The 20,813-nt window shown below is 52.3% G+C and overlaps 1 protein-coding gene across 3 annotated transcripts in view; it reads left to right on the top strand.

Annotated features, from left to right (window-relative positions):
* The window catches only part of DEAF1 (DEAF1 transcription factor), a 52,733-nt gene extending 32,180 nt beyond the window's left edge, over nucleotides 1-20,553 (top strand). For all 3 annotated transcript variants that reach the window (XM_055355743.2, XM_055355744.2, XM_055355745.2), the window contains exons 11-12: nucleotides 10,261-10,350; nucleotides 20,138-20,553. In XM_055355743.2, the coding sequence (XP_055211718.1) occupies nucleotides 10,261-10,350; nucleotides 20,138-20,242 (195 nt within the window). In that variant the 3' untranslated portion in view covers nucleotides 20,243-20,553. The remainder of the gene's footprint in view (nucleotides 1-10,260; nucleotides 10,351-20,137) is intronic.
* The last annotated feature ends 260 nt before the right edge of the window (nucleotides 20,554-20,813 follow it).

Raw genomic sequence — 20,813 nt, 5'->3', positions numbered from 1 at the left:
TTTTGTCCGTTTTCTTGAGACATCTTAAATAAATGAACATATAACTTTGGGAAGCCATGCTAGCAGACAGGACCACAGTGCTTTCCGTGATGTGGCCGTCTCCTAGAGTCCAGCAGACCGGACCTTCGCAAGAAAAACTGCTGAGGAGATGGAGAAGGAAAGGCCAAAAGCCTCATATTCACGGCAGAGGCAATCGCTGAGGAGATGGAGGAGGAAAGGCCAAAAGCCTGGTATTCACTCCAGAGGCAGTCGCTGAGGAGATGGAATAGGAAAAGTGAAAAGCCTGATATTCACTGCAGAGGCAGTCGCTGAGGAGATGGAATAGGAAAAGTGAAAAGCCTGATATTCACTGCAGAGGCAGTCGCTGAGGAGATGGAATAGGAAAAGTGAAAAGCCTGATATTCACTGCAGAGATAGTTGCTGAGGAGATGGAGGAGGAAAGGCCAAAAGCCTGGTATTGACTCCAGAGGCAGTCTTTTGTTGTTGTTGTTGAGTCTCACTCTGTCACCCAGGCTGGAGTGCAGTGGCAGAATCTCGGCTCACTGCAACCTCCGCCTCCCAGGTGCAAGCGATTCTCCTGCCTCAGTCTCCTGAGTGGGTGGAATTACAGGCATGTGCCACCATGCCTGGCTAATTTTTGTATTTTTAGTAGAGATGGGGTTTCGCCGTATTAGCCAGGCTGGTTTTGAACTCCTGAGTTCAGGTGATCCACCCTCCTTGGCCTCCCAAAGTGCTGGGATTACAGACGTAAGCCACCGTGCCCAACTAGGTTTTGTGTTTTTTATAGAGACAGCATCTTGCTGTGTTGCTGAGGCTGGTCCTGAACACCTGGTCTCAAGATATTCGCCCAGTCAGCCTCCCAGAGTGCTGGGACTCTAGGCGTGAGCCCCTGCTTCTGGCCCCCAGGCCAGTAGTAAAAAGCCAAATATCATCCCTTTCAGAGCATCAGGGCAGCGGTTGTGCTCGGGGAGGCTGGGAATGGGCATCGTGCCCTCTGGGGGTGCGGCAGGGTCACTTGGCTGGAGGAGATATTCATGGTGCTGCTGCCCCCTGCTGCCCTGCTGAGGGCTGACATGGTGAACAGTCACGGGCACTTGCAGACGTGGTTGTGCCCAGCGCTGTATGCATGCAGCCGTTCCAGCAAAGGTGGTGGTCACTTGGACCATTGTGGTGCCATCATGGCTACGGCACCCAGGCAGGAGCAAGGCCGTTGTGTTCTGGTGAGATGATGGCTCTGAATTAGAGGTGGAGATTTCTTTGAGATCAGCTCCACAGGTATCTTACGAGGGCTCGGGGGTGAGGCTCAGAAGTCCTACAAGGAGGGGCCTCTAAACCTGTGTCCCTTCACCTGCAGCAACAGCAGCGCGGAGCAACCTCCAGGAGCCTGGGGGGCGCCTGGGCTGGGCGGGAGTCGGAAGTCGGCGAGGGGAGGAAGGTGGGCGCCTGTTGGCGTCCTCCTGCCCTGTAGGAAGTACTGAATGCTTCCCCACAACAGTAGGATGAAAATGAGTTTCCATTCTCTGATCCCACGCCACTCCAGAATGGGAGGAAGGCTTTATGCCGGGGTGTCCAATCTTTTCTCTTCCCTGGGCCACACTGCAAGAAGAGGAATTGTCTTGGGCCACACATTAAAAATCTCATAATTTTTTTTTTGTTTTTTTTTGTTTTATGAGACGGAATCTTGCTCTCTTGCCCAGGCTGGAGTGCAGTGGCGCGATCTCAGCTCACCACACACAACCTCTGCCTCCCGGGATCAAGCGATTCTCTTGCTTCAGCCTCTGGAGTAGCTGGGATTACAGGTGCGCACTACTGCGCCCGGCTAGTTTTTGTATTTTGCCATGTTGGCCAGGCTGGTCTTGAACTCCTGACCTCAGGTGATCCGCCCACCTCGGCCTCTCAAAGTGTTGGGATTATAGGCATGAGCCACTGCGCCCGGCCCATGTTTTAAGAAAGTTTACGAATGTGTGTTGGGCCTCATGCAAAGCCATCCTGGGCTGCATGCGGCCCACAGGCTGTGGGTTGGACAAGCTTGCTTTGTGCCATTAAATTGTCATTTGTAACTAGTGCTGGAAAGTCAGGGTTTGAAAGGCAGACACTGCTGTCTCTGAATGGAAAGGTCCACGTGTGGGAATGAGGAAGGCTTGCTCGTGAGCACCCTGACAGAGCACCCATGCCTCCAGCAGTGGGAGGGCAGGCGTGACGCTGCCGCTTCCACATTGTATCTGGAATGTTTGTTTTGGAGACGGAGTTTTGCTCTTGTTGCCCAGGCTGGAGTGCAGTGGTGCGATCTCAGCTCACTGCAACCTGTGCCTCCCAGGTTCAAGCGATTCTTCTGCCTCAGCCTCCCAAGTAGCTGGGGTTACAGGCGCTTGCCACCATGCCTGGCTAATTTTTGTATTTTTAGTTGATGCGGTATTTCACCATGTTGGCCAGGCTGGTGTTGAACCCCTGACCTCAGGTGATCCACCTGCCTCGGCCTTCCAAAGTGCTGGGATTACAGGCATGAGCCTCCGTGCCTGGCCTTTTATCTGGAATTAAAAAAAAAAAATCAAATGTAGCCCAGCTGAAGCTATTAAGGGGATTGTTGCCAGCTTTAACCATGGGAAATCTGCATTCGTGTGTATGTAATGAGCTCTGCAGAGATTGAACAAGGCAGAAGAGCAGATGCCCTTGGCTGTCAAGGGCACAGTGTCCAGTGGAAGCCAGCCGAGTGGCTGCAGGGTCTTGGACTCACTGCCCTGGCCCCGGCTTGTTGTTGGCCATGCTGCCCTGAGCGCAAACCCCGTTCCTCCAGCCTGTCCCCGTTTCTGGTAGCTCTCTCTCAGGCTTTCTCCAGTCTCCCTAACTTCCTTTTAAAGTGTTAAATATAGTACAGCACAGAAGGGTATGAAAGGGAGAAGAATACGTAAGTTGGACAGTAAATAACAATGTCATTGACTCCTAGGAAGCTCAGAAATAGGTCTGTGCTGTGCCTGGATGGTGCCTCCGTGCCTGGGGATCTGGAAGGGTGGAGGCAGACCCCAGAGCAGCCGCTTCCCTGCGGGGCCTCTCCTAACACCGTAAGGCCGCCGGTGCCTCAAGCAGCGCCGAGAGGGGCTTGTGTTTCAGTGACGTTTCCTTGAAGTCCAGGTATGGGGTTTCTGTAAATGAGGGCTTTTGCCTGCCTTGTTCTCCAGTGTCAGCCTAACACTCACGTGAGCCAAATAGGCTCGGTCAGACCCAAGACAGCTTAGTCACCTGTTCCGCATCAAAGATCAGATTCCAGAGCCGGACTGGACCCATGTCCTGCCGTGGCCCAGTGAGCGAGGGTTGCTGGCGTCTTTGGGATACTCGGGAGCAGCCCGCCATCCCCGTGTCCCCAGGGAACTCTTCAGAGCACCCCCAGCAGCGTGGAAGCCCCCGGAAATGCAGCCTTGGAGTCCCCCGAGGGAGCCGGGGGTGTTGTGGTGGGAGGGGCGGCCAGGTGCCGCTGGCAGGGCGGGCTGGGAAAAGGTGCCGGGGACGGGGTGAGGAGGCGCTGGTGGGGCGGGCTGGGAAAAGGTGCCCGGGACGGGGTGAGGAGGCGCTGGCGGGGCGGGCTGGGAAAAGGTGCCGGGGACGGGGTGAGGAGGCGCTGGTGGGGCGGGCTGGGAAAAGGTGCCCGGGACGGGGTGAGGAGGCGCTGGCGGGGCGGGCTGGGAAAAGCACAGAGGTGGCTTTGCAGTCCCACTTCAGCGGGACCCTGCCTGACCCGGGATGAGGTCTGTGGGCTTTCTGGGGCAGGGTCGGGGACAGGTTGTAAATTTGAATTTGCCTGATGCTTCCTCAGAGATCTGTATCATGGTCATTTCATAGAAACGGCAAACTCTGTCCCAGCTCAAAAAGATGCTATTAGACTAATCCTTTGATCTCCTTATGTGTGCGGCTCAGCTTTCAGATAAACCTGCTTGATTTTTTGAGGGTTTTCTCTTATTTCAGTTGCTTCCTCGAGGGAGAGTAATCCAGTCTAATTTGCATTTCTCTTACTTTTAAGCTGAGCTGCTGCGCCCTCATGGGACACACTCACGGGGAGCCCTCTGCCCCATGGTGGGCATTGGTGAAGCCACAGTGGTCCCAGGGGCAGACCTCAAGGGTGCACAGCAGCAGCCCCTTGGGCCCTGCCTGCCCGAGCCCCACCTGGCCCCACCTGCCCTGTGTTGGGGACTTTGTATTTCAGCCTCCATGCAGGGTGACGCTGGGACTCCCCAGCTTCCGGTTCACGGCTTCAGGGTCCAGCAGGTTCTCCTGAAGCCCCGTCTACCACTGGCTTCCTGCTCACTCTCCCCTCTCCCGCTCTGTCTCTCCAGAGGAGGCCGGGCCTGTGGAATTAGGCGGCTGCTTCACCTGAACTCACTGCAGTGCCAGGAAAGGAGCCTCTGGGACTAGACCCAGGAGCGAATCTGCAAAGGCTACTCAGGGTTCTCCCAGCGGCTCTGAACCCCGAGGCCAACTCACCTTCCAATCACCTGGCCCCTGAAGCAGGCGGAGGCCCCTGTGCACAGTGGGCCTGTGGCCCCATTTGGTTCAGGAGTGATGGTGACACGGAGTTGGCTCCATCGAGGCTCCTGGCAGCGTTACATCCTCTAAGAATAAGTCATAAAGAAAGCACTCCTCGTGAGATACACGATCCAGCAGGCTGCCTCCAACCACAGCCTCAGCTCCATCCGGGGTGTGTCTAGGTTTTCTTCTTATTATTTTTTATCATTTGAGACATGTTCTCCCTCTGTCACCCAGGCTGGAGTGCACTGGTGCGACCTCAGCTCACTGCAACCTCCACCTCCCAGGCTCAAGCAATCCTCCCACCTCAGCCTCTCTAGTAGCTAAGAGGTGCATGCCACCATGCCCAGCTAATTTTTTTTTTTTTTTTTTGTAGAGACAGGGTTTTGCCATGTCACCCAGGCTGGCCTTAAACTCTTGGGCTCAAGCGATGCTCCCGCCTCAGCCTCCCAAAGTGCTGGGATTACAGGTGTAGCCACCATGCCTGGCCAGTATCTAGGTTTTCAAGTTAGACTTAGTTTTATTTGCAGAAAGAATAATGAATACATTATTAACTTATTCTTTGATAGTTAGAAATTAATAGGCATTTTATATGTGATCTTATGGTCTTACTCTTGGTTGGCTGTTTCTGAAGGAGTGGCTTTGTTATCTGTAATTTGTCTAACTTAAAAATCAATTATAATGAAACCAGCATATGTGATTCACAAGGCTTTTTTCCACCTGGACCAAAGTACACCAGCTATTGCGTTGCCAAAAGTAGGTGTGTTCCTGTTGTGTGACGTGCAGATGGGGGGCCCCTGCAGCAGGGAAGGCAGGCCAGGAAACCCCTTCGCAGTCTCTGCTGAGGGGCCGGACCCGCTGCTTGGGCGGGACTCCCCGCAGGGTGCTCTCCTGCAGTCTCCTCCTCTGCCCGCCTGCGGCCCAGAGAACTCTGAATGCCAATGGCAGTGCCAGCTGCTTGGCAGCATAAGCTTCTTGGGGCGCCCGGGCAGGCCTGGGCACTTCTGCCCTTTGTGCCATCCGCAGTCCTGTGATTTCCTGACGGTTTCCTGAAAGCGCAGAATGGGACTTGTCAATGTCCTTGGCCGCAGAAACGTGGTGTCTTGTCCTAACCTTCTGCAACGCACACACACCTCTTCCACAGTAATGAATGTTTTTTTTTTTTTTTTTTTTTTTTGAGACAGAGTCTAGCTCTGTCACCCAGGCTGGGGTGCAGTGGTGCATTCTCGGCTCACTGCAAGCTCCGCCTCCTGGGTTCACGCCATTCTCCTGCCTTAGCATCCTGAGTAGCCGGGACTACAGGCACCCGCCAACACGCCCGGCTAATTTTTTTGTATTTTTAGTAGAGACAGGGTTTCACCGTGTTAGCCAGGATGGTCTCGATGTCCTGACCTCGTGATCCGCCTGCCTGGGCCTCCCAAAGTGCTGGGATTACAGGCGTGAGCCACCGCGCCCGGCTAATGAATGGTATTTTTAAAAATAAACGTATTTCGGGATAATTTTAGGTTTACAGAAAAGTTGCAAAGTGAGCGCAGAGGGTCCCTTCTGCCACTCCGCAGCCTCCCCTCTGTAACTTCAAAGCCCACAGGGCATGGCTGTTGTAGCTGAGAAACCAGCGCTGGGTGTCCCTGTGAACTCCGGACTTTGAATTTCACTATCAACGTCCTGTTTCTGCTCTAGGACCTTGTCCCCGCTGCCACCTGTGGGAGACAGCCTCCCGTGCACCATTTGCCCAGCACCCTCAGGCCTGTGACGGTCTCTCAGTCTTTCCTTGTCTTCCGTGCCCTGCAGTTCTGTGAGGGCCTGACCAGGCAGTTTGTCCAGGTGCCCCTATCCAGGCTTGTCTTGTGCTTTCTCGTGGGGGTGGACGACAGGTTTCAGGGAGGGGTGCCGCCGCCTGTCTCACCCCACTTTGGCGTCCCTGACATCCAAGTGACATTACAGACAGCTCTGACCTTCCTCACCAGAGTCAGGTGTCTGCAGGTGTCTCCTTGGTGACAGGACTGCTTCTCCCTTTGCACATTTAGTCAGGGAGTAAGTCCATGGCCGTGGGGGGCTTCTCCTAGACAGGAGGATCTGGAATAGCTTGGACTTGTATTTATTTATTTGATCATTTGTGTGTATCAGGATGGGCTCATTTTATGTATGTTTTAAACTCTGAGCTAGAAGGCAACACTGCTTTTTTGTGAATCACACCATCTGTCCTTGGCCCTAGGGAGCTCCTGCCATCGGCTCCTGGGTCCCCTGATGCACCCCCATCAACAGACTTTTCATTTTGGGGTACGTCCTGACTTCCTGGCACTGCAGGGTGCTCCAGGCTCCTCTTGCATTCCCTGCCCTGGCCCGGGAATCAGCCCCTTCTCCAAGGAGCCCCGGGTCCTTTTATTGGCGAGTCTTAAGAGAGTGAGGCCTGGGTGCCAGGTGGGTGCCAGGTGGGTCCGGTGCTGCTGGGATGTGCAGAGCAGGGACGAGGGTGTCACCTGTTCAGCTGCAGAGCAGAGATGAGGGTGTCACCTGTGTGTATGAACATCTCCGCAGCCACTTCTGTATCTGTGAAGAGAACATGAGTTCATGCTACTGCCTCTGACTCTAATTCAGACCCCAAAGCTCCTTCTAACCTTCCTAGAACGTTATTTTTTAGTTTGAAAAAAAAAAAAAGGTTTTGCAAAGGGCATACCACGAAAGGCCCAAGTGGTTGAAAGTCCCAGCTGAGGCCGAAGAGGCGCCTGCGAGGCAACAGGACAGGCTTCCCGTTCAGTTCAGGGGTGCTGTCCTCCAGGAACTATGCTGGGGGGCAAGTACAGGACGTCCTGGTGTGTGGTGCACAGGGAGTGCTGGACACGGAGCCTCGTGCCCTTCTCAGCGTGGGGGCCGCTCCCCGGGACAGTGACCATGCTCCCGCCAGCCTCCCACCCCACCTGACCTCTGTCTGTGAGGGGCTGGACCAGGGTCCTGCCTGGCCTGGCCATCCACGGAGCAACCCAGAATGTTAATAAAGCCTGCAGAAGCTGTGTTCTCCTTCGAGAAACTTCTCTGTGGTTACAGAATTTTTAAGAAATATTTTGTCGGCCGGGCTTGGGGGCTCATGCCTGTAATCCCAGCATTTTGGGAGGCCAAGGCAGGCGGATCACCTGAGGTCAGGAGTTTCCGAGACCAGCCCGGCCAACAGGGCAAAACGCCGTCTCTACTAAAAATACAAAAATTAGCCAGGCATGGTGGCAAGCGCCTATAATCCCAGCTACTTGAGAGGCTAAGGTGGAAGCATTGCTCGAACCTGGAAGGTGGTGATTGCAATGAGCTGAGATCGTGCCACTGCACTCCAGCCTGGGCGACAGAGCGAGACTCCATCTCAAAAAAAAAAAAAAAAAGAAAGAAATAGTTTGTCATTTAAAGTAGAGGCACAGGCCAGGCGCGGTGGCTCATGCCTGTAATCCCAGCACTTTGGGAGGCCGACTCAGTGGATCATTTGAGGTCAGGAGCTCGAGACCAGCCTGACCAATATGGTGAAACCCCATCTGTACTAAAAATACAAAAAAATTAGCCAGGCATGGTGGTCCGTGCCTGTAGTCCCAGCTGTGGTGAGGCTGAGGCACGAGAATCACTTGAACCCAGGAGGCAGAGGTTGCAGTGAGCCGAGATTGCGCCACTACACTCCAGCCTGGGCAACAGAGCGAGACTTTGTCTCAAAAATGAATAAATAAATAAATAGAAGGCCAGGTGCGGTAGCTCAAGCCCGTAATCCCAGCACTTTGGGAGGCCGAGGCAGGTGGATCATGAGGTCAAGAGATCGAGACCATCTTGGCCAACATGGTGAAACCCTGTCTCTACTAAAAAAAAAAAAAAAAAAAATTAGCCAGATGTGGTGGCGTGCACCTGTAGTCTCAGCTACTCAGGAGGTTGAGGCGGGAGAATCACTTGAACCCGGGAGGCAGAGGTTGCAGTGAGCCAAAATCGTGCCACTGCACTCCAGCCTGGCGACAGAGTGAGTCTCCATCTCAAAATAATAATAATAATAATAAATAAATAAAGTAGAGGCAGGGGGCAACCTAAATTAGCACCAAAATTCCTCCTAGTGCTCCTGTTTTCTGAAGTGAGTGACTGAATGTTGGAGCTCTGAATGTCTTACAACTGGAAAAATGTTAAAGATCACGTTTGCGAAGGAGGGAGGCAAGCATCAGAACAGAACCTCGGAGCAGGTCTGCACGCGTGCAGGAGCCGTGGGGCCGCGCTGGAGTCGTTTCCCGTGCTGCTCACAGACGTTGCCACTCGCCCACTGGCCACAGCCCCTCCTGCAGCGCCTGCGGATGATCTGGGCGTGTACCGGGCGTGCGGGTCGCGGCGCCAAGGCCTCTCCTAGGCCTGGTGGTCTTCTCCGTCTCAGAGAGCATCCACGGCGGAGCTCACAACTGTCAAGCACCTTAGTCATGCCGCAAACATTAATCATTGACAGCATGTTGACCTATGCGCTGATTAAAAAGAAAAGCTCCAATAATGTAATTCCAGGAGAAAGTACACAATCCTCTGGTGGCATCTTTTCAATCCACCACAGAAACCGGCTCGGGTGGGGTGTGGGGGTGTTGGCTGGGGCGCCTCCGCAGCAGTTTGGGACACACGCCTGCCACGGTGCGCCCAGGCTGATGCCCACAGCCCTGCTCAGGAGTGTTGGGAGCGGTGGACTCCTGAGTTTGATTTTCTGTGCTGGCCTGGCTGGAGTGAAGCTCCTTGGAGTTTGGAGAAAGATTTCCATGCTGATTTCCCTTTGTTTTTTGTTTGTTTGTTTGTTTTGGAGACAGTCTTGCTCTGTCGCCCAGGCTGGAGTGCAGTGGTACAATCTCGGGGTTTCACCGTGTTAGCCAGGATGGTCTCGATCTCCTAACTTCGTGATCCGCCCGCCTCAGCCTCCCAAAGTGCTGGGATTACAGGCATGAGCCACCGTATCCGGCCCTGATTTCCCTTTTTTTTGAGATGGGAGTCTCGCTCTGTCACCCAGGCTGGAGTGCAGTAGTGCAATCTCGGTTCACTGCAACCTCTGCCTCCTGGGTGCAAGCGATTCTCCCACCTCAGCCTCCCAAGTAGCTGGGATTACAGGTGGCCACCACCACACCCAGCTAATTTTTGTATTTTTAGTAGAGACTGGGTTTCGCAACGTTGCCTGTGCTGAACTCCTGACCTCAGGTGATCCACCCACCTCGGCTGCCCAAAGTCCTGGGATTACAGGTATGAGCCACTGCTCCCAGCCCATGCTGGTCTTCCAGTGAATGAATGTAGGGGGCAAACTGCACTGAGGCCAGGAAAGAGCTGATTCTGGAGGTGACGAGAACGTTCTGAGCAGCACTGGGGCGGAGGCGCAGTCAAGAGTCCAATGGGAGCTGGGCGCAGTGGCTCACGCCTGTAATCCCAGCACTTTGGGAGGCCGAGGCAGGTGGATCACGAGGTCAGAGGTTCGAGACCAGCCTGACCAACATGGTGAAACCCCGTCTCTACTAAAAATACAAAAATTAGCTGGGCGTGGTGTCAGGCACCTATCATCCCAGACTCAGGAGGCTGAGGCAGGAGAATTGCTTGAACCCAGGAGGCAGAAGTTGCAGTGAGCTGAGATCGCGCCACGGCACTCCAGCCTGGGCGACAGAGTAGGGTCCAATGAGGAGACCTCGGGGCCTCCTGCCTACACCTGCCTCTGTCCCCGGCGTCTCAGGGGCTCTCCGCAGCCACGTCACTGACTGGCCTGTTGTGTCCTTCTTGCAGCAGTCCTGCGTTAACTGCGGCCGGGAGGCTATGAGCGAGTGCACGGGCTGCCACAAGGTCAACTACTGCTCCACCTTCTGCCAGCGCAAGGTAGGTCTCACCTACACCAGGCTCAGTGCCCCTGCCTCCTCCCTCGCTACGAAGACCCCTGAGTGGCCCTCCCTCCCCTTGTGCTCCTGGTGCCACACCTGACTCCCCTCCCTGTCCCTCCCTCTGGGAATCTGGGGCTCCTGCCTGGCTCTGTGAAGACACTGCAGAAGGCTCACATGTGACATGGCCAGGTAGTGCTCTCATGTGAGGCCCCACAGTTGGTGGCCGGAAACCCTGAGGGCTGCTCGTCAGTGCTTCCCAGCCCTCCACACCCCTGCACAGCCACGCAAGAGAGACTGTCCACAGTTCCTCTGTTTCCATTATTCAGCCCTCCACACCCCTGCAGAGCCACACGAGAGAGACTGTCCACAGTTCCTCTATTATTCAGCCCTCCACACCCCTGCAGAGCCACACGTGAGAGACTGTCCACAGTTCCTCTGTTTCTGTTATTCAGCCCTCCACACCCCTGCAGAGCCACACAAGAGAGACTGTCCACAGTTCCTCTATTATTGAGCCCTCCACACCCCTGCAGAGCCACGCAAGAGAGACTGTCCACAGTTCCTCTATTATTCAGCCCTCCACACCCCTGCACAGCCACGCAAGAGAGACTGTCCACAGTTCCTCTGTTTCCATTATTCAGCCCTCCACACCCCTGCAGAGCCACGTGAGACTGTCCACAGTTCCTCTGTTTCTGTTATTCAGCCCTCCACACCCCTGCAGAGCCATGCAAGAGAGACTGTCCACAGTTCCATTATTGAGCCCTCCACACCCCTGCAGAGCCACGTGAGAGACTGTCCACAGTTCCTCTATTATTCAGCCCTCCACACCCCTGCAGAGCCACGCAAGAGAGACTGTCCACAGTTCCTCTATTATTCAGCCCTCCACACCCTTGCAGAGCCATGTGAGAGACTGTCCACAGTTCCTCTGTTTCTGTTATTCAGCCCTCCACACCCCTGCAGAGCCACGCAAGAGAGACTGTCCACAGTTCCTCTATTATTCAGCCCTCCACACCCTTGCAGAGCCATGTGAGAGACTGTCCACAGTTCCTCTGTTTCTGTTATTCAGCCCTCCACACCCCTGCAGAGCCACGCAAGAGAGACTGTCCACAGTTCCTCTATTATTGAGCCCTCCACACCCCTGCAGAGCCACGTGAGAGACTGTCCACAGTTCCTCTATTATTCAGCCCTCCACACCCCTGCAGAGCCACACGTGAGAGACTGTCCACAGTTCCTCTATTATTCAGCCCTCCGCTCCACAGAAATTGAAGAGAAATTTTGTAGGCTACAAACAGTAGTTCAGGATTGTATAACTTTTTCTACCATAATCAGAGTACTCGGGAGCATTTAGTCACTCTTTTTTTTTTTTTTTTTTTTTGAGACAGAGTCTCATTCTGTCACCCAGGCTGGAGTGCAGTGGTGCGATCTCGGCTCGCTGCAACCTCTGCCTCCCGGGTTCAAGCAATTCTCCTGCCTCAGCCTCCCGAGTAGCTGGGATTACAGGCATGCGCCACCACGCCCAGCTAATTTTTGTATTTTTAGTAGAGACGGGGCTTCACCATGTTGGCCCAGCTGGTGTCAAACTCCTGACCTCAGGTGATCCACCCACCTTGGCCTCCCAAAGTGCTGGGATTTAGAGGCGTGAGCTACTGTTCCCAGCCGCTTTACTCATCTTTTTGGTGGTTTTTTTTCCTCATATTTATGAGAGATGCTGGTCTATATTTTGTCCTGTGATGTCTTTGTTTCATGTTGGTGTCAGAGCAACACTGGCCTTTCAAATCAATTGGGAAGTATGCCCTTCTGCCCTCCTTCTCTATTTTCTTTTTGAGACAGTTTTGCTCTGTAGCCCAGGCTGGAGTGCAGTGGCAAGATCTCGGCTCACTGCAACCTCTGCCTCCCGGGTTCAAGTGATTCTCCTACCTCAGCCTCCCGAGTAGCTGGGATTACAGGCATGCACCTCCACCCCCGGCTAATTTTTATGTTTTTAGTAGAGACAGGGTTTCACCATGTTGCCCAGGCTGGTCTCAAACTTCTGGCCTCAAGTGATCTGCCTGCCTCGGCCTCCCAAATTGCTAGGATTGCAAGTGTGAGCCATGGCACCCAGCCTGTGTTTCATCTTTCTTCAGTTAGAATATTTTATGCAGTTGAAAATATTTGCCGTGTGGTTTTTTTCTGTGACCTATGAGTTATTTGGAAGTGTGTGCTGGATTCAGGAGTAGATCTAAAAAAGAAGTAGAAGTATGCTAATTTCAAATATTTCTGGATTTCTTAAATGTACCTTTATAATTAATTTCTACTTTAATTACATTGTGGTTCAAGAACATACTTAGTATTTTTCAGTACCTTTAAATTTATTGAGATTTGTGTTAGGTCCTAGCGTATGGTCTTACCATGGAGAGTGTTGCTTGTATATTCTGCTCTGTTGGGTGGAGTATTAGATAATCAGTTAGGTTGGTTGATAGTATTGTTCAACTCTTTCATATTCTCGCTGATTTTCTCTATTTGCTCTACCACTTATTTAGAGTGAAGTGTTGAACTCTCCAGCTATTACTGTTGAATTATCTGGTTTTTGTTTTTGTTTTTTGTTTTTTTGAGACGGAGTCTCGCTCTGTCACCCAGGCTGGAGTGCAGTGGCGCCATCTCAGCTCACCGCAAGCTCTGCCTCCCGGGTTCATGCCATTCTCCTGCCTCAGCCTCCCGAGTAGCTGGGACCACAGGCGCCCACCACCACGCCCGGCTGATTTTTTGTATTTTTAGTAGAGACAGCGTTTCACTGTGTTATCCAGGATGGTCTCGATCTCCTGACCTTGTGATCTGCCCTCCTCAGTCTCCTTTCAAAGTGCTGGGATTACAGGCGTGAGCCACTGCGCCCAGCTGAATTATCTGTTTTTATCTGCCATTATGCCTGTTTTTGCTTCATTTATTTTGGGACTCTGTTGTTAGGTGCATGTATGTTTAGTTTATAATTATCATTCCTGATGAATTAGCTCTTTTATCATTATAAAACATCCTTCTTTGTCTCAGTAAGTTTTTTATTTTTTATTTAATTTTTTTTTTTTTTCTTACAGAGATGGAGTCTTACTATGTTGACCAGCCTGGTCTCCATCTCCTGGCTTCGGGTGTTCCTCCCATGTCCGCCTCCCAAAGTGCTAGGATTATAGGCATGAGGCACTACACCAGCCAATAGAAGTTTTTATATTAAAATTTATTTTTTCTAGCTGGGCACGTGGCTCACGCCTGTCATCCCAGCACTTTGGGAGGCTGAGGCAGGTGGATCACCTGTCAGGAGTTTGAGAACAGCTTGGCCAACATGGTAAGACCCCATCTCTACTAAAAACACAAAAATTAGCCAGGCGTGGTGGCACGTGCCTGTAATCCCAGCTACTAGGGGGGCTGAGGCAGGAGGATTGCTTGAACCTGGGAGGTGGAGGTTGCAGTAAGCCGAGATCACTCCAGCCTGGGCAACAGAGCGAGACTCCATCTCAAAAAAAAAAATTACCTTTTCTGATAGTAGCATAGACACTCCACCTGTCTTATGGTGAATGTTTGCATCTTTTACTTTTGAGACAGAGTCTCACTCTGTCACCCAGACTGGGGTGCAGTAGCATGATCTTGACTCACTGCAGCCTCTACAGATACACGCCCCACGCCCAGCTAATTTTTTGTATTTTTAGTTGAGACAGGGTTTCGCCATTTTGCCCAGGCTGGTCTCGACCCCTTGGACTCAAGTGTTCCACCCCCGCTTGGCCTCCCAAAGTGCTGGGATGACAGGCGTGAGTCACTGCGCCCAGCCTGCATCTTTTTAAAAAAAACTTTTTTGGCTGGGTGCAGTGGCCCACACCAGTAATCCCAACACTTTGGGAGGCCAAGAGGGGAGGATCTCTTGAGCCCAGGAGCAGCCTGGCCAACAAAGCGAGACCCTGTTTCTATTTTTTAATTAAATAAACATATAAATAAACAAACATCTTGTTACTTCTAATTTTGTGTCCTTGGCTCTTAAGCATTCCCTTAGAGACAGAATGTGGTTGGATCTTAGGTTTTAATCTAGTCTGATAGTCTCTGCCTTTTTTTTTTTTTTTTTTTGAGACGGACTGTCACTCTGTCCCCCAGGCTGGAATGCAGTGGCTCCATCTCCACTCATTGCAACCTCCATCTCCTGGGTTCAAGTGATTCTCATATCTCAGCCTCCCAAGTAGCTGGGATTACAGGCTCCTGCCACCACACTCAGCTAATTTTTGTATTTTTAATAGAGACGGGTTTCACCATGTTGGCCAGGCTGGTCTCAAACTCCTGACCTCAAGTGATTCACCCGCCTCAGCCTCCCAAAGTGGTGGGATTACAGGTGTGAACCACCGCACTAGTCTCTGCCTTTTAATTGGAGTGTTTAATCTACTTTTTTGTTTTGTTTTTGTTTTTGTTTTTTTTTTTTTTTAGACAGTCTCACTCTGTCGCCAGGCTGGAGTGCAATGGCGCGATTTCAGCCCACTGCAACCTCAACGTCCCGGGTTCAAGTGATTCCCCTTTCTCAGCCTCCTGAGTAGCTGGGATTATAGGCATGAGCCACCACGTCCAACTAATTTCTGTGTTTTTAGTAGAGATGGGGTTTCTCCATGTTGGCAAGGCTGGTCTCGAACTCCTGACCTCAGGTGATCCACTCGCCTCAGCCTCCCAAAGTTCTAAGATTACAGGTGTGAGCCACCGCACTGGAACTCGGCCTGTTTTGTTTTTTGAATTGGGACAGAGTATCACTTTTTCGCCCAGGCTGGAGTGCACTGGCGTAGTCTCGGCTCACTGCAGCCTCCACCTCCTGGGTTCAAGGGATTCTCGTGCCTCATTCTCCCGAGTAACTGGGACTACAGGAGTGTGCCATCAGACCCGGCTAATTTTTGTATTTTTAGTAGACACAGGGTTTCACCATGTTGGTCAGGCTGGTCTTGAGCTCCTGACCTCAAGTGATCCGCCCGCCTCGGCCTCCCAAACTGCTGGGATTACAGGTGTGAGCCACCACACCCAGCCGTTTTTTTTTTTTTAAGTGGGGTCTCTCTCTGTCACCCAGGCCGGAGTGTAGTGGCACAATCTCAGCTCAGTGCAACCTCCGCTTCCCGGGTTCAAGCAATACTCCTCCCTCAGCCTCCCAAGTAACTGGGATTACAGGCAACCACCACCATGCCCGTTTTTGTTGTTGTTGTTGTGTGTGCGTGTGACGGAGTCTCGCACTGTTGCCCAGGCTAGAGTGCGGTGGCGCAATCTCGGCTCACTGCAGCCTCAGCCTCCCAGGTAGTTGGGATTACAGGCATGCACCACCATGCCAGGCTAATTTTTGTTTTTTTGTAGAGATAGGGTTTTGCCATGTTGGCCAGGCTGGTCTTGAACTCCTGGGCTCAAGTAACCCTCCCACCTTGGCCTCCCAAAGTGCTGGGATTATAGGCATGAGCCACTGCGCAAAACCTAATCTCATATTTAATGTAATTATCAATGTGAGTGGATTTGTGTTTGTATTTGCAGTTTATGTTTCATGTTTTGCTCCTCTGTTCTTTCACTGCCTTCTTTTCTGTTAAATGTGTATTTTCTAGTTGTGTTTTCTAGTGTACCACTTCAATTCTTTTGTTGAACATTTTTAAACAGTATCTTTAAAGTTGTTATTTTCTTACTGCTATAGGTATTACAATATACATTTTAATTTATCTCAGTTTCAGTAGGAGGATAGAATTTCCTCAAGCAGGGAAAGCGTACTGCAGAGGCTGAGTGTATACATTCCTGGCAAACACTATTTGGGCCCCAATATAAGCACTTACTGAGCTCCTTTCACCTACAGAACGAACACATCCCGTTCTTTTAAAAGCTGCCTTCCAGCCGGACCTCCAACCCAGGACACCCTGTCTCCAAGCCTCCCTCAGATCCTGTTCTTTAAAAAGCTGCCTTCAGCTGGGCGCGGTGGCTCACGCCTGTAATCCCAGCACTTTGGGAGGCCAAGGCGAGCGGATCATGAGGTCAAGAGATCGAGACCAGCCTGACCAACATGGTGAAACCCCGTCTCTACTAAAAATACAAAAAAATTAGCTTGGCGTGGTGGCGGGCACCTGTAGTCCCAGGTACTCGGGAGGCTGAGGCAGGAGAATGGCATGAACCCGGGAGGCGGAGCTTGCAGTGAGCCCAGATTGTGCCACAGCACTCCAGCCTGGGAGACAAAGGGAGACTCCGTCTCAAAAAAAAAAAAAAAAAAGGCAGTGATAATTTTAAAAATTAATTGTAGAGGACTTGGTATGTACACAAAAGTATACACAAGTTTATGCATGTTATGAAGCCCCAGCAGGAATCCCCTGCACCCAGCACCCACCTGAAGACAGCCAGCCTTGGGGGCCAAGCTCCGTGTGATGCAGCCCCTCCTAGGCCTGGGGGCTGTCAGCTGAGGCGTGTTTCTGGTACCTGTGCTCTTTATGCTTTCTCCACACACACGCGCCTGTAGACAGGGCACCTCTGCAGTCCCCACAGCAGGGCCTGTTCCCCAGGAGGGTCTGGGGGCTCTGGGCATTTTTCCCCACCCAGCCCTGGTGTCCTGCCTGTGGCCTGCTCCCAGCACCGCCTGGGTCAGGTCCACCCACCTGCTCCCAGCACCGCCTGGATTGAGTCACCTACCTGCTGTGGTGGCAACACTTTTCTTTTAATCCTTAACTTTGGAAAATGTGAGACGTGCACATGAGTTGGATCGCCCAGGAGAGGCCCGTCGCCCTCGCCTGTATCAGCTGCTTTAGCGCCTGCCCTCCTGGCTTGTCCCCCTCTCTTTGGGCTGAGGGCTGAGCATTTTAAAGCAAGCCCCACGCATCATTATTTTCATTTGTGAGGCCTGGATCACTGTAAGTCAGATTTGGATTGTGTTTTAATTGGATTTTTAGTCACTGTTTTTATTTCATTACTTATTTTTGGTTTTTGTTTGTTTGTTTTTGGTTTTGTTTCTGTTTTTGAGACAGGGTCTGGCTCTGTCACCCAGGCTGGAGTGCAGTGGCGCGATCTCGGCTCACTGCAACCTCCACTTCCCAGGTTCAAGCGATTCTCCTGCTTCAGCCTCCCTAGTAGCTGGGGATTACAGGCACCCGCCACCACGTCCGGCTAATTTTTGTATTTTTAGCAGAGACGGGGTTTCACCATGTTGTTCAGGCTGGTCTTGAACTCCTGACCTCATGATCTGCCTGCCTTGGCCTTCCAAAGTGCTGAGATTACTGGCATGAGCCACTGTACCCAGCCTATTTTAGGTTTTCTATAGACAGGGTCTCGCTTTGTCACCCAGGCTACATACAGTCCAGTGGTGCCATCACGGCTCACTACAGCCTTGATCTCCTGGCTCAGGTGATCCTCCTGCCTCTGTCTCCCAAGTAGCTTGGACCACAGGCATGAGCCACCACACCCAGCTAATTTTAAAACATTTTTTTTTTTTTTTATAGAGATAGGGTCTTGCTATGTTGCTCAGGCTGGTCTCCCACCCCTGACCTCAAGTGACCTCGACCTCCCGAAGTCATTGTTTTTAAAGTCTGTGATGTTGGCTTTTGTCATTTATTTGTATCAGGCACTTTCATTGTTAGCTTCTTGTGAATTTAACCATTTTTTTCCGTTTTTCAAAAACTGAAACGCTAACTTCTAATTCTGGCTTTTCAGATAATGATTTTTTTTTCAAAAATGTTTCAGCGTTATACTGTAAGAAGCATCACATTGATGTTTAAGATGGAAAAATTTGCTTTAAAAAAGAACTCAGTAGTTCTGATTTTAAAAGTCAACCCTGGGCATTTGCCTCTTTGCTGGAAGAACCTGATGGAAGCTTCTGTAGCTCAGAGTCAACACTGATGTGCGCCCTCTCTCCCTCCATCTGCACAGGCCCCAGGGAGTGGCTCAAACCTGTAGACCAGGGAAGGAAGCATCTAGAACTCCTGGGGGCCTTGTCCGCGGCCCACATCCTCTCACAGGGGGCAGCTCCCATGAGGGGTGCAGGCCCCTCACCCCACACAGAGTCTCGGCAGGAACCGGAACCCTTCCTGGTTGCCCCACAGTGGAGGCCCGGGAGGGGCGGGCGGTGGGTCTGCAGCCGATGCTGCAGTTTGCTGATGTGTGTGCTTTCATGCTATGTAGATTTATAGTCTATTACCAGGTAATTTTAATTTTTTTTTTTTTTTTTTTTTGAGACGTAGTCTCACTCTGTTGCCCGGGCTGGAGTGCCGTGGCACAATCTTGGCTTACTGCAACCTCTGCCTCCCAGGTTCAAGCGATTCTTGTGCCTCAGCCTCCCAAGTAGCTGAGATTGCAGGTGCGCATGACCACAGGCGGCTAGTTTTTGTATTTTTAGTAGAGATGGGGTTTTGCCATGTTGGGCAGGCTGGTCTCGAGCTCCTGGCCTCAGGTGATCTGCCCACCTCGGCCTCCCAACATGATGGGATTACAGCCGTGAACCACTGCGCCTGGCCTAATTTTGCTTTTTTATTATAATCAGCTGGAATTCTGCTCTCTAGGGAATAACTCTGTCACCATTTGGAAGCACTTATTTCTGCTCTGTGTGTTATATACGTACCTATCATGCCCCCGTGCACGGAGCTGCCTCTGTCTGACGAGGCCGTCTCAGCTTCAGCACCTGGCGCTTCCTCTAGAGCTCTGCTCCATTCCGAGGTGCTCGACGTAGCAGGGAGGCAGAGCCTGGTTCTGTGTGCTGACCTTACAGGAGCTGTGGCTTCTCCCAAGCACCATCCCCCACCTCCTTTCTCTGCAGCCACGGGCTAGTTCCAGTTTGCTTTTTCATCTTTGCCATTAAAAACAGAACTGAGGCGGGGCACAGTGGCTCACACCTGTAATCCCAGCACTTTGGGAGGCTGAGGCAGGCGGATCCCCTGAGGTCAGGAGTTCGAGACCAGCCTGACCAACATGGTGAAACCCTGTCTCTACTAAAAATGCAAAACATTAGCCAGATGTGGTGGCGGGCACCTGTAATCCCAGAAACTAGGGAGGCTGAGGCGAGAGAATTGCTTGAACCCAGGAGGCAGAGGTCGTGGTGAGCCGAGATTGCGCGTTACACTCCAGCCTGGGAAACAAGAGCGAAACTGTCCGAAAAACAACAAAAAAACCCCCACAGAACTTGATCGTAATTTACATATGTAATATTTACATATTTAAATGTTTTTCTGCATTTGTGATATTTTTTGTTTACATCCCTAACACAAAACAACTGGTTTGGAGAGTCTTACCCCTGGTTTGTTGTTTGACTTTTTTTTTTTTTTTTTTTTGATATGGAGTTCTGTCACCCAGGCTGGAGTGCAGTGGCACCATCTCGGCTCCCTGCAACCTCCGCCTCCCAGGTTCAAGCAGTTCTCCTGCCTCAGCCTCCCAAGTAGCTGGGATTAGAGGTGCCTGCCACCATGCCCAGCTAATTTTTGTATTTTTAGTAGATATGGGGTTTCACCATGTTGGCCAGGCTGGTCTCGAACTCCTGACCTCAGGGGGATCCACCCGCCTGGGCCTCCCAAAGTGTTGGGATTACAGGCGTGAGCCACCGTGCCCCGCCTGTTGTTTGCCTTTTGATCCAATTCCTCAAACCAAGAGAGTGTGGGGAAGGCTGTATTGGAGCAGAGACCACCAGAGTTTGGGTGCACGGGGGCTGGGGAGGGCATTCTCAGCACCTCCAAGTGAGCTTACAGAGGGCTAAACCCTCTGGGGTGAGGAGCCTGGGGTCTGCCTTGGGGACCCTGCCCAGACCCTGCTCCAAGGCCCTGCTCCACCCACTGACCCTGCTGACATGGGTGTGTCCTCCCTTCCAGGACTGGAAGGATCACCAGCACATATGCGGCCAGTCAGCAGCTGTCACCGTCCAGGCAGACGAAGTCCACGTGGCTGAAAGCGTGATGGAGAAGGTGACCGTGTGAGGCTCCGTCGGCCGCCCTGGGAGCTGGGGCCCGTCGCACTCCTGTGAGGCTTTTGCAGGTCGAAGGCCCCCCTGAGGACTCTGGGGGGACGTTGAGAAGAGGGGTGTGGGAAGGTAAAGAAACTTGCTGGACAAGTTATTAACACACTAAGCGGTGCCCTGGGGAGCGGACTCCCCTCGCCCGGGCCCCCTGCCCGCTCACGGACAGATTTTTTATCCCTGGGATCATGAGCGTCCGGTCTTGCCCACAGGGCCTGTGCTGCGACGCACATACATACGTGTTGTGTCTGTCAATAAAGTGTAAATAAGGTCTCCCTGCCCCACACGGCCGGTTGCAGTGCCAGCCCTCGGGGGGGGTTTCCTCCCCTTCCTCCTACTGTGCAGGTGGGAAAACCAAGCCCACCGCACCTCTGGTGCACGGGACAGCGCGGCCGGGCGGAAGCCTCCGGTGCACGGGACAGCGCGGCCGGGCCGGAGCCTCTGGTGCACAGGACAGCGCGGCCGGGCCGGAGCCCTGGCGTCTGGTGGCTCGTGTGGTCCAGGTGGTCTTCGTTCCTTCTGTTCCACGAGAC

The sequence above is a fragment of the Gorilla gorilla genome, chromosome 9 (assembly GCF_029281585.2).
Source record: "Gorilla gorilla gorilla isolate KB3781 chromosome 9, NHGRI_mGorGor1-v2.1_pri, whole genome shotgun sequence".
NCBI lineage: Eukaryota > Metazoa > Chordata > Mammalia > Primates > Hominidae > Gorilla > Gorilla gorilla.
This window is presented reverse-complemented; position numbering and strand designations above follow the sequence as displayed.